This window comes from Cynocephalus volans, chromosome 8 (assembly GCF_027409185.1).
Source record: "Cynocephalus volans isolate mCynVol1 chromosome 8, mCynVol1.pri, whole genome shotgun sequence".
Classification (NCBI taxonomy): Eukaryota; Metazoa; Chordata; class Mammalia; order Dermoptera; family Cynocephalidae; genus Cynocephalus; species Cynocephalus volans.
Genome location: NC_084467.1, coordinates 7,145,304 through 7,157,959, shown reverse-complemented (window position 1 = coordinate 7,157,959; position 12,656 = coordinate 7,145,304). Strand labels below are relative to the sequence as shown.

Below are 12,656 nucleotides of genomic sequence, written 5' to 3'. Positions count from 1 at the left end.
GATAAGAGCAGGCAGGACCATCGGAGGGATAAATCCACACCCCAACTAGGATAGTCTAGTTCCGGGGGCAGAGCAGTACCAACCGAGACGTTCTCACTGCTTTAGTGGTGTAGGTGCTCTCTCAGGTTCTGACTATCTGCCAAATGCTGATAGGTTGGAGGGACTGCCTTCTTCCCCACGGAAATGTCATTCAAACAAAGGGACTCTTCAAGTGCCACCTGCACAGGCTACAACCTCACAGTCTGTGGCACTCAGAGCAGAAGAGTTGTGAGGAGAGGGAATGTGTCGTTTGGTGAGTGGACAGCCAGGGGTAAATGGCTACATGGCTCATGATCTTTGGAGGCAGCAGCCCTCCCAAGACCCCCCTTTCCTCCTCAGTCTTATCTGCAGGATGGACAGGTGATGATCACAGGTGATGGCCTGCCACCACGGCCACCTTGCCCTCATTTCACCCTGGGCTTTCCTGTGACTTGCTCGTTCTGACACCGAGGCACTACAGGGTAGCTTTTCTACCAGTGGACTAAAGCCTGCAGGAGCCCCATCTGCTCAAGATAAAAAATATGGCTAGGTAAAGCTGTTGCAGAGCTCATGTGAAGCTGTAAATATTTTGTGGGAAAAATTTTTTGTTGTTCCTGGAAACTAAATTCTAGGAAGTAGCCCCTCAAGGTTTAATGGATGCTTCTCCTTTCCTTCTTTCTCACCCTCCTGGATCTCTGCCTGGCTCTCCCTGAGAACAGGGTAAGGAGGAGATCGAGGCAGAGCAGAAGGGAACTCCCGGGCTAGAGGGACCAAGCCCTGGAAGTTCTGGAATGAAAAAAACCCTTGAGGGAACATTATGAGATAGTCCTTCAGTGGTAGGCAGCTTTGATTATGCTGCTGATTGGGGGGCTCAAGATTGGGAATTAGGCACTGTCTGCAGAGAAACAAGCAACAGCAGGATGAGACGATGGAACTTTCAGTCAGCACAAGAATTTGCCCCCAGATTCAAAATCAGAATCTAGCTCACAACCACCCGGAAAGCCCCTGGATTCTTGCCCCACCACAAATGGTAATAATGCTTGCTCCAGAGATGCTAAGTGACAAGTCTCCTGAAGGAGGGGCCCTTCTGCCATTTACAGATTCATAGTGCACGTGTGAACTTCCTGCAGCAGAATCAGAACTGGACTCTGGAAACTGCCACTTCTCAGAGGACTCGAGAGCTCCCTGGCCAGAAAGAGGCACAGCAGACTGTCTGGGAACAAAGCTCTGGAATCCTAAAGACCTGCATTCTGAGCAGGGCTGCTCATTGGCCTGTTCAGTTTCGAAATCCTCAGTAAATGAGGATCCCACCACCCACCTTGCAGGTGGTCAAAGGGATTAGACAAATTGATGTCGTGCAAAGTGTCCACACCAGCCCCGCTGTGAAGGACACATAACACTCACTCAGGCAAGCTCCAGGCTTCTGCTTGGACCTCAGAGGCTGAACCAGCACTGAGTTCCTACTTGCCTAAGCCAGCCCTACGGGCCACTGCCTGTGAGACTTTATCTAAGACACTGCTGGTGCTGCTGGCAGCCCTTGCCTCGCTGGAAGAGCCTGAGGTAGAGGCTGCTGGATGAAAGGCCTGGGCTCCAGTCCCTGCGTGGCCATGACCCTTCCCTATGGGAGCTGGCATATCCTTCCTTCAAGCCTCAGTGTCCTTGTTTTGTAAAAGTGTAGAAAGTTGGGCCAGAGCAGTATTTCCTGAACTATGTATCAACTCAATTTAGTGAGTTACAAGCAGCATTTTTTAAATGAAAAATAGAAAATAGAGTATCCCAGGTCCTTTACGAAACTTGCTTTAGACAGATTTATACACAAATGTGACTGATTCAGAATGTTGCACATCATGGCCCAGAAAGTTTGAAGACCGCTATTCTATGTGGGTCTGGTTCTGGGACTCTCTCCTTTCCAACACAGGGTAAAGGAGGGACGGGGCGTGCGGTGTGGGCAGGAGCAGAGGAATACAGACAAAGAAGTACGTTTAGATTTTTCCATCATGATTTTAAGGAAGCACTTGGTTCTGGGAAGGAAGCCTTTGGCATTTGTGCCTCCACCCCGCTCCCATGCAGGCACTCTCCACAGATAAAGGCACGTTCTCAAGCAAGTCATTGCTCTGAGTAAGATCAGGACATTCTCGGCTCAGGCCCGGCAGTGACTCACTATTATTCAGAAATGGTGACCTAAGAGGCCGTGTGCCCTTTATCCTGGAGTGATACTCGGGCATGTGAAGGCCCCTTCCTCTCTGCTGTTACAACCACACAGGAGTAACTTCCTAAAGAACAGATGGGGGAGTGCTGGGACCAGCACGCGGGGAGGCAGATGATGGAAATCTAAAGAAACACGGCCTAGGAACCTGCCGCCAGGGGAGGCCACTGCAGTCAGATAGTGGAGGCCATGATGGTGCGCGGGCACCCCCATGTGGCCAGAGGTGGAACTTCGAGGGCAACCACGGTGGAGCACAGCTTGCCAGATGTAGAGGGGAGCAAATGCGCCACCCGGGCACTATGGCGCTGTCCTGCCAGGGCAGCTCTCTTGGTCTAAAGAGAGACGTGTGTCTGGACCGGCTCGCTGGAGGCCAGGGTAAGCAGCCTGTCAACAAGAGCACCTCTCACGGAAGCCCCGGCTCCGGCACCATTTCCGTGCGCCCCTCTCAAATGAAAGTGAGATTATGGTAAATCCGTAGCCTTGAAGAAAGTATAAACGATCAAGAGAAACATTTCATAATGTTCCTCCTGAAAAAGGCCCTCTCTTGGAAAATTCTGTATGACACTGAAACTTTGTACTTGCCCAATACAAAGTGTGACTAAAGGTGGGGGTATGTCGCACAGAAAAATCTACCTTAGTCCTTCTGAGTCATAGCTTGAGGGCATGACTGTGGGAAGGTGAAGCAAACATTACATGTGTCCTGGGAATTTTTTTTTTTTTTTTTTTTTGAGAATTTCAGTGACTCCCTTGGGGTTTCAGAGAAACAGGCATCACAAGCCCATGGCTTCTCAGGAGCAGAGTGCCAACCTGTGTGTACAGGGGAGCTGCCTGTTTACTCCCCCAGGTTTCAGGCAGTCAGTGGTGGAGAGAGAAGTGGCAAGCTTGTGGCCGCCAGAGGTAGTATGACAAGGGCTGGTTGCCGCCTGTCCTGCGTGGCCCTGCGAATAGGCCACAAGCTCCTGAGAAGCTTGGGGGCAGCCAGCACTGCCTGTGAGCTGAGCTACCCTGCCTGGAAGCCTAACTCCTGTCTGGGCAGATCAGAGCTGCCTGGATGGGCTAGTGTCATCTGATGTCACATCTCTCCCCCCAAAGGATTTGTCACCATCAGTGAATGATTGAACTGCATCTTTCCTGGTGAAACAAGAGAGGCCACCGAGAGTGGAAATACCCACCTGGGAGTCCTCTGAGACGTAAATGACCCTTTTATATTAGGGGCCCCTGGAGTCACCTGATCACCTCTCCCCAGCATGTTTTGTGGAGGGAGACCGGCTAGAGAGGAATGCAGGCAGAGGGCGGGGTCCTCCCTGAGGACCAGACCCCCAGCTTCCTGTGCACAGCAGCCTGTCCACTGAGGATGTCTGAGGACTTCTGGGACCTTCTTAACATTCTGGTATTTGTTGCTGTGTCCCTGTCATCATCCCTCATCTCTATAAATGGAGAGCCTGAGAGGAAGGAAAGAAACAGGGAGGGGACTGGGAATCCTACTCCACAGCTGGGGTGAGGAGAGAGGACCCAGGGAGGGGGCAGGAGGCAGCTGCGAAGAGGAGAGGACAGGACTGAATGTGCAGAGGCTCTGGACAGAGGGACAGCTGGGGGAAGCAGGTACTCAGCTGGCTCAAGGTCTCTGGATGGTTCCCAGCTTCCCTGCTCTGCTCTGGGCACTGCACTCCCATGGGTGCCTCTGCGCCCTTCTCTCCACCAGTCGTGCTCTTGTGTTCCATGGGAGCCAGTTCAAGGATCGCCTCCCCAGAAAGCTTGTCCTGATTAACCTCAGCCCATCATGTTCCTTCTTCTGAATTTGGGAGCTTTCACACCACCTTATTTTGTTCTGGTTGATATTAATGTGTAACTAATGTAGGTCTCTTCTTAAGGTTTCTTTCCTGGCCTGGATTTGAAGCTTCTTGAGAGCAGAGATTCCATTTCTTCCTTGTTTCTGCATCCACCCAAAACTAGACAGAATGATGGCCAAAGGTACTGGGGCAGGGCCTCGTCCTTCCCTCTCTAGGACCTGACACTGGGGCATCAGATTCGAGAGGCAGGGCACGCTGGGCCAGGGGTGGGATCAGGAGAGGGAGGGAGACAGGTGAGAGAAAGCATGGGTCAGCAAAGGGCGAGGTGCCATCACCCCAGAAATGCCTCGTAGTCCATGTACCAGACCAGCTGGCCAGAGCTGGGCAGGACGCCTGAGATGGGCCACTTCTTGGGCTCATGGCCCACACGGCTCACCAGCAGGGTAATCTCACGCTTCATCCTGCCCATGACCAGGACTGCCACCTTCCTGGCCCGGTTGATGAGGGGCAGGCTGAGGCTCATGCGGTGGTGCGGCCTGGAGGGGCTCCTGGTCAGCACTACCAGCTGCTCGCCGTCCAGGCCGGTGGGTGACTGAGGGAAGAGGGAGGCCGTGTGCCCATCGGTGCCCATGCCCAGCAGCACCAGGTCAAAGCTGCTGTTGGCCACCAGAGCAGAGATCTCCCGGGCATAGACCTGGGCACCCTGGTCCTCCTCCGCACAGAGACGCTGGTGCAGGTGCACAGGCATGGGGTGGATATTGTAGTATGGGACCCGGACATGCTGCAACAGGTGAGCCTGCAGGCCCTGGAAGTTTGACTCCGGATCCGAGAGCGGGACGCAGCGCTCATCGACCAGCCACACGTGTGTGTGGGCCCAGGGGAAGCCGTAGTGCCCCATGACCAGCTGCTGGAACAGGGCTATGGGGCTTGAGCCACCCGAGAGCGCCAGGTGGAACTGGCCAAAGCGCCGCACCGCTCGCACTGCTGTGGCTTCAATGTCATTGGCCAGCTTAGAGATGAGCTCCTCAGGCCAGGCTGCAACCAGGGGGCTCTCTCGGAACTTGGCCCCGAGAACCTGGAAGTCACTGGGCATTGGGGTGGTTCCTGGTCCTGGCACCAGCTGTTCCGGCTGAGGCTGGGAAAAGGACAACTGGCCGCCACTGAATTCGAAGTCCAACAGATGGCCATTTTCGGCCCCTCCTGGGTAGAGGCGTGGGACCTCGTGTGCCAGGCTGTCCAGCAAGGGGGTCCAGAAGACCCAGGAGGCCAGCAAGTTCTCTGTGGTGATGAAGGAACCCTTTTGGCAGTGGAAGATATGAGATAAGAGTATGGAGTAGGCCTCCTGCTCCTGCACGGGGCTGTAAGCATAGTAATCAGACAGAGGGCGGCCGAAAAGGCGGAGCCCAGGCCGGGCCTCCATTTCCTTCCAGCTCTGGGGGGACAGGGAGGGCTTGAACAGGCTCCGGCTGACCAGCATGGCAGGGCTTCCCAGCTCACCGTGTCCAATGTAGAAGATGATCTGTCGAGGCAGGCACTGGCTCTGCACTGGGTCCCAATGCTTTTCGTTCTGTGCACAATATGCCCGGTTCTTGAACAAGATGCGGACGTAGCCCACCCTCTCATCCATGGCTTTGCCAGACATGAGGATGAAGGGAACGCCCTCCCAGCGCAGGCTGTCGACGTGGACGAGGATGCCTGAGGGGACGGGCAGAGGGTGAGGCTCCTGCACAGAGCCAGGCACGGCCCCTCCTCCAGCCACCCTTCTCTCCCCTGCTGGACGTCCCTGTGTCTGGGAAAGCCCCTCACCTCACTGTGCCCACCCTCACTTTCCCTCCCTTCCACACCTTCTCTTCCCAGTCGGAGCTCGAAACCCAGCCTCTGGGGTCATCTCTGCAACTTTGCCATCCCCCTGCCTTGAGCACCTCTTAGACCGGGGACCCCATGCACAGGAGAAGGGGCTGAGGGCCTCCATCTGGAGACTCCCTCTGGGACGTCTCACAGCGGGCAGCAGGTGGGGGGTCCTACAGAGAAAGAGGCCTCCCTCCTGCCTGTGGCACTCTCAGGACGTGCCTGAAGAGCTGGGGCACTCAGAGGCCAGAAGAGTGGTGGCTGCAAGGTGAGGAGGACTCTGGGGTGGGGGCTGGGAGGGACTGGGGGCCACAGGGTGGGGAGGACTGGGGGGGCGGGGTGGGAGGTGGTCAGAGCCAGATGCAGTCTACATGCAATGCCTGAGTTCCATGCCTGGTACAGTCTTCATAACCACAGGGCTCACGTTTGCTTGCTTATAAAATGGGGTGATCGCACCGCCGCAGGCATGTGCGTGTGATAATGCACAAGAAGTGCTGGCACACGGCGTGTTCTCCATGAGCAGCGGCTGCCCTGGCTGTGGTGGCTCTCTCCCAGAACACCCTGAGTCCCTGTCACTGTCCAGAGGACAGCTCTGGTGGGCATCTACTGACCAGCGTGGGGCTTACCCGCTGGCAGGTCTCCAGCTGTGGCTGGGGAGGTTTGCAGCCTCACTTGGAGGCTAGCAGTAAGCCCCATGAGGGCAAGACCCAGGTCTGTGCTGGCATGGTAAGCCTCAGGAAGGACCTTTGGACTTGGACTGAGCTGAGGCTGATGCTAGAAGAATACCAGGGGATGCCCTTTGCCCAGAAAGCACCAACAGGTGACCTGCTACTTTGAGCTGGCAGAAGGCCAGAGGGGCAGAGGAACTCCACTCTTGCCACTGAGCACCCAGTGAAAATCCCACCTCAAGCCCCTTCCACCCCAAACCAAAGGGCATCTGGGTTTGGAAAGCTGCTTCTGGCCAGGTGGGCAGCCCAGCAGCCAATGCCCAGCCCCAGAGCCCACCTGCGAAGGTTGGCGTCAGGCTGCGGAAGCCGTCTGGTTTCTGCTGCTCTGTGCGCACTTGCTCGCTGTACGCCTGGTACTGGCCCACCACGGCACTGCCCCTCTGCAGGACCCGCAGGGCCTGGAAGGCCTGCAGCTTCTGCTGTAGCACTGCTGTGGAGTCACTGACATTGTGTGGCAGCTCCATGGCCACAAGGGTGAGGATCTCTGTCAGGTGGTTCTGGAGGATGTCGCGAATGACGCCATACTCCTCATAGAAGCCAGTGCGACCTGCACACAAGGAGGTGAGGGAGGGGAAGTAGTGAGGAGGGGCCGGTGCACCCCCAACCCGCACACCTGTCTTGGCACCCTCACTGCCCGTCCAGACAGCGTATGGAAATGACATATACCAGAGCAAACCGCAACAGCAGAGAGGAGGAGGGTGTCCTGGAGCCAGCGCTGTTCAACAAGAACTATTCTAAGAGCAGGGTTCAAATCCCTGTGCTGACCCAGGAATCTGCATGGGGAAGGCTTCGCCAGACGCATCTGCGGATACCTGACCGGCCGCTGCCCACCGCTTCTGGGCTCTGGCCTGTGGGAGGCTGCACATCGTGGTGAGGCTGGGCTCTGCAGGCTGATTGCTGCTTACCTGTGTGACCATGGGCAAGTGACCTGACCTTTGTTCCTACATCCGCCATTAAATGAGGCTAAGAAATGCCACCCCATTACCAAGTGCACACAACAACATGCAGGGAAGTGGGAGGAAGGGAAAGTGGGAAGGAGAAAAAAGTAAACGAGACTCTAAGCCGATTGTGATGGAGGATAACGGGAAGGCCTTTCTGATACCTCAAGAGTTAGCCCCGTGAAAAGCTGGGAGGGACACTTCAGCAGAAGGGGCGGGCCTCCAAATGCAATGACCCTGAGCAGGAAAGAGCTCGGCACACGAGGGGCTGGGCAAAGGTGGGCAGGAGGCAGGAGATGGTTGATGAGCTGCATAGTAGCTCAGGGGCTTGGAGGACGAGGTGAGGAAGCTGGACCTTCTAAGCTCTTGGGGAAGCCACTGGAAGGTTGGAAGCAGAAGACCTACCTGCTCTAAATTCAGAATGGATCCTTGGCCCACTGTGGGGAGGATGGTCAGAGAAGCAAGGGAGGGGACAGGGGTGTTACACAGGTGTCCAGAGCAGAGACAGTGGAACCTGACCAAAGTGGCAGCACAGGAGCTGGAAGGAGTGGAGGATCCACTCTGGAGTCAGAACTGACTGCACTAGCTGACACGTGTGAGCGTGAGCAGGAAGGAGGAAGCAGAGGCGACTCCTAGAATTGGGGCCTAAGCCGTAGGGCGGGCAGTGGTGGCATGTACGGAGATGGAGGAACTGGGAGGGGAACAGTTTGTTGGAGGGAAAACCATGAGTTCTGATTTAGGCATATTTAAGCTCAGGATATCCAGGTGGACACGTCAAGTTGGCAGATGACAAGTTTACTGTGAGGGTAAAAGGAAACAACACCCAGAGAACATGGAGCACAGAACCCAGCAACAACAATGCCGACACCTACCACAGCTCTGGCACACATGCTCCTGTCACACTCCTGAAGCTCCCTATGCAGGCGCCACAAGCAAGGAAGGACTCAGGTGACCAGGGATAGGCAGGACAGAGGCGGGAGCCAACTAACCACACACTCAACCACGTGAGCTCTGATTATCAGCGACTCCAATACCTATGAGTCTCATCGCTTAGGGTTCAGATGCCACCACCTCCTATGATGTGTTCATGTGCCACTGACTGGCCAACACCAGGTCCATCTGTGACTTGACGTATAGGTCCAGAGAAAGCCTGACAGCATGCCATGAAAGGCAACCATTTATCAAGTGTGTTGCAGGCATCACCTATAACACTGGGGCAGTTTCCTCACTCAGCCCCCTTCTACTCAGCCTTAAGGTTTCAGCTTCTAGGAGATGTGGCCTTCTCCTCCTGAGGGCCCTGCTTTCTCCTAGCCCACCTGATCCCTTTCTTCCCTGCTACACCTGGCACTCCATCAGGGTAGGAACTGCACCTGTCTTCCCACTGCATCCTCAAGCACATAACACAGTGCCAGGTCCACACGGAGGACAGCGGAGAAAGTGAATATACACACTTCATCATGGATGAATCTCAAAAACATAATGTCATGAGAAACATGATTACTTTGATAAAATAAAAGTTAATTTGAAAGTAGAACATAAAATGACCAAAATAGCGAGAGCACACCCAGGGTCCTAGGCAGGAGCCGAGGGCAGCCCCCTCCATCTGGAAGCAGGCAAGAGAGTACCCCCAGGGTCCTAGGCAGGAGCCGAGGGCAGCCCCTTCCGCCCAGAAGCAGGCAAGACAGCATGCCCATGGTCCTAGGCAGGAGCTGAGGGCTGCAACCCCTGCCTGGAAGCAGGCAAGAGAGCATGCCAAAAACATCACTTCTGCACAGGTGGCCCACCACAGCCACTGCCACAGCCATAGCTGCCGCAAAAGCAGCTTGAGGCCACGGCAGTAGCCACAGCCACTGTGCAGGTGGCCCACCAGACACTCCACTGCATTGACACAAGGAGAGTCAGCAGCAGAGACCAGAAAAAGAAGAGGATGTCTCTCTTCTCAAAGCCCACTCCAGAGTAATAGAAGAAGCAACTGCTCTACCAGATGACCAGACATCAACGTAGAGAAACCAGAAATACAAAAACCTAAGAGAATATGACACCACCAAAAGAATACAGTAATTCTCAAATACTAGACGCTATAGAGCAGGAAACCCTTGAAATAACTGAAAAGGAATTCTGAGCAACAATATTAAAGAAACTCAATGAGATACAATAAGACTCAGACAACATAATGAAATAAGCAAAAAAAAAAAAAATACAGCACATGAAGGAGGAAATTTACGAAGAGATTAATACCTTAAATGTACCAGAACTCATGGAACTGAAAGATTCAATGAAATTTTAAAAAATCAAAACAAAAAACACAACTGACAGTTTAAGCAGCAGGCTAGAACAAGCAGAAGAAAGAATTTCTGATCTTTAAGATAGTCTTTTTGAAATAACCCAGGCAGACCAAAAAAAAAAAAAAAAAAGAATTTTAAAAAATGAGGAAAATCTAAGAGAGCTAGGAGACAACCTTAAGTGCACAAACATTCAAATCATGGGTGTACCAGAAGCGGAGGAGAAAGGAAAAGGCATGAAAAACCTATTCAATGAAATAATAATAGAGAATTTCCCAGATATAGGGAGAGACATGGACCTTCAAATCCAGAAAGCTCAAAGACCCCCAAACAGATTCAACCCAAAAAGATCCTCTCCAAGACACATTATAGCCAAACTAGCAAAGCTCAAAGACAAAGAGAGAATCTTAAAAGAAGCAAGAGGAAAGCATCAAGTCACCTATAAGCGAGCCCCTATCAGACTAACAGCAGACTTCTCAACAGAAACTCTACAGGCCAGAAGAAAATGGGATGATATATCAAAACACTGAAAGAAAAAAACTGCCAGCCAGGAATACTATACCCAGCAAGGCTATCCTTCCAAAGTGAGGGAAAAATAGTATTTTCCAGACAGACAAAAACTGCAGGAGTTCACCACCACATGACCAGCCCTACAAGAAATCCTCAAGGAAGGCCTGCATCTGGAATCCAAAAAATGATAATCACTACCACAAATACACAAGAAAAAACAAAACCCACTAGCAGAACAAAAATGAAAACGAGAAAGAGAAAGAAACTAAATCTTACTACCACAAAAAACCATAATGACAATGTAATAATGCCCCCGCTTTATTTCTGATTTTAGTAATTTTCGTCTTCTGTTTTTCTTGGTCATTCTAGATAAAGGTTTGCAAATTTTGTTGATCTTTTTAAAGAATGATTTTTTTTTTTTTTTAAAGATGACCAGTCTTAACCCTTGACTTGGTGTTTGTTATCAGCACCACACTCTCCCAAGTGAGCCACGAGCCGGCCCTTGAACTTTTGGTTTTGTTGATTTTATTTTTTAAAAATTTCCTATTTCATATATTTCTATTGTGATCTTTCTTTGTTATTTCCTACTTAATCTCTTTTTGGTTTAGTTTTCTCTTCTTTTTCTATTTTCTTAAGGTAGAAGTTTACATTACTGATTTGAGGTTTTTCTTATTTTTAAAACAGGTGTTTACAAGTATAAATTTTTCTCTAAGTACTGCATGAGCCCTGCATCCTATAAGTTTTGATTTGTTGTGCTTTGACTTTTATCTTAAAGTACTTTCTAATTTCCCTGTGATTTTTCTTTTTAACCATTGTTTATTAAGGAGGATGTTTAATTTCCACACATCTGTGAATTTTCTACATTTCCTTCCATTATTGTGGTCAGAGAACATATTTTCTATGATCTTAGTCTTTTTAAATGCATTAAGACTTGTTTTGTGGCCAAAAAGAAGTTCACAGCATAATTGGATACTTTGAAGCAAGATCAATGATTTAGTGAAAAATCTTATTTAAACACTGTCTGAGCTAAAAAAAAAAAAAAAAAAGAACTGCTATTTAAGAAAGATACTTTCATATGTGCAATTGGCAACTGGTAAGTAACTGATATATTTTCATTATGAACTGGTACTTGAAAAATAAGGCTGTATTTACAACGGAGTAAAAAAGGAGTAACAAAATCTTGAAATTCTGCACCATGGAATGGACCACATTATGTACCATGTGTAACAGAGCAAGAAATAACCAAGATGATTTTTTAATAAGTTTTTTTTGTTGATAGAAAATTTTGCCCTTAAAGCATCTTCAGATCACACATGCATATGGTATTTCCATGGCTACTAAAAATCCTTATTACTTTATTTCCATATATACTATGAGGCCACAGATTAGCTCAAACTATGGTTTTCCAAAATGAGCATTTTTATACATATATTGTGACTCCAGCAATCATTAGAGTACAGAATATTTTCATAATCTGAATTCTATGTTTCTGCCTCTAACAAGATGGCAGGTTAGTAGGAAACAAAGACTTTAGATTTCATCATAGGCCACTCCAGTACCAGTGACTAAGACATTGTAACTGGAGAATACTCTTCTAATTCTAATTTCCCCCTTCTACATCTTAACTCATGGTATTGAGAACCACAGTACCCACCAAGAATATATTCCCACTCTTCTGGGACATGTTTCCTAGATTTTCTTTCTTCAAGTAACCATTATTTATTCATTTTCCTATGTACTATAAAAGTGCCTGTTTATATGTTCAAACTAGCTCTCTTAATGCTAGCATGAGTTTCCCAAACTTACAATGTCATAATAGTGTAAAAACTGTGTCTAGCAGAGTAGTTTTCATTGAAATGATAGTGAGAGACAAAAAAAGTCTTAGAAAACATAAATAAATAAATTACTTAAATAAAATGACCAGAATAAACAGAACCTCAATAAATGAAATATATAATTGGAAATTAGAAATTCCACAGATGGGCTTTATGGATTAGAAACAGTTGAAAAGAGTCAACTAACAGAAGACAGATCTGAGCAGGTGATCCTGAGTGCAGGATAAAGAGACAGAAAGGGCTACACTTGGACACATGCACTATGACTCCTCTTCAAAATTAAACAATAGATCATTTAGGGAATCAGACATATATGGAAACAATAAAGAGAAGCAAGGGAATAATCTACCCAAAGTTTGGAATAGAAAAGGAGAGGAAATGGATAGAATTTGGGGAGATACACATAAGAGATGACGAAGTTTAAAAAACTGGCTGGTGGGTACACTGGTGTTTGTTACAGCATAGTTCTATATATCTCATGTGTATTTTGTAAGCATTCTT

General features: G+C 49.8%; 1 protein-coding gene across 1 annotated transcript in view; it reads right to left on the bottom strand.

Moving 5' to 3' along the window:
* Nucleotides 1-1,999: 1,999 nt before the first annotated feature.
* Nucleotides 2,000-12,656, bottom strand: part of H6PD (hexose-6-phosphate dehydrogenase/glucose 1-dehydrogenase) — a 29,007-nt gene continuing 18,350 nt past the window's right edge. Inside the window, exons 4-5 of the mRNA XM_063104133.1 lie at nucleotides 6,868-7,137; nucleotides 2,000-5,709 (exon numbers count right to left, since the gene is read on the bottom strand). Coding sequence (XP_062960203.1) covers nucleotides 4,346-5,709; nucleotides 6,868-7,137 — 1,634 coding nt within the window. The 3' untranslated portion in view covers nucleotides 2,000-4,345. The remainder of the gene's footprint in view (nucleotides 5,710-6,867; nucleotides 7,138-12,656) is intronic.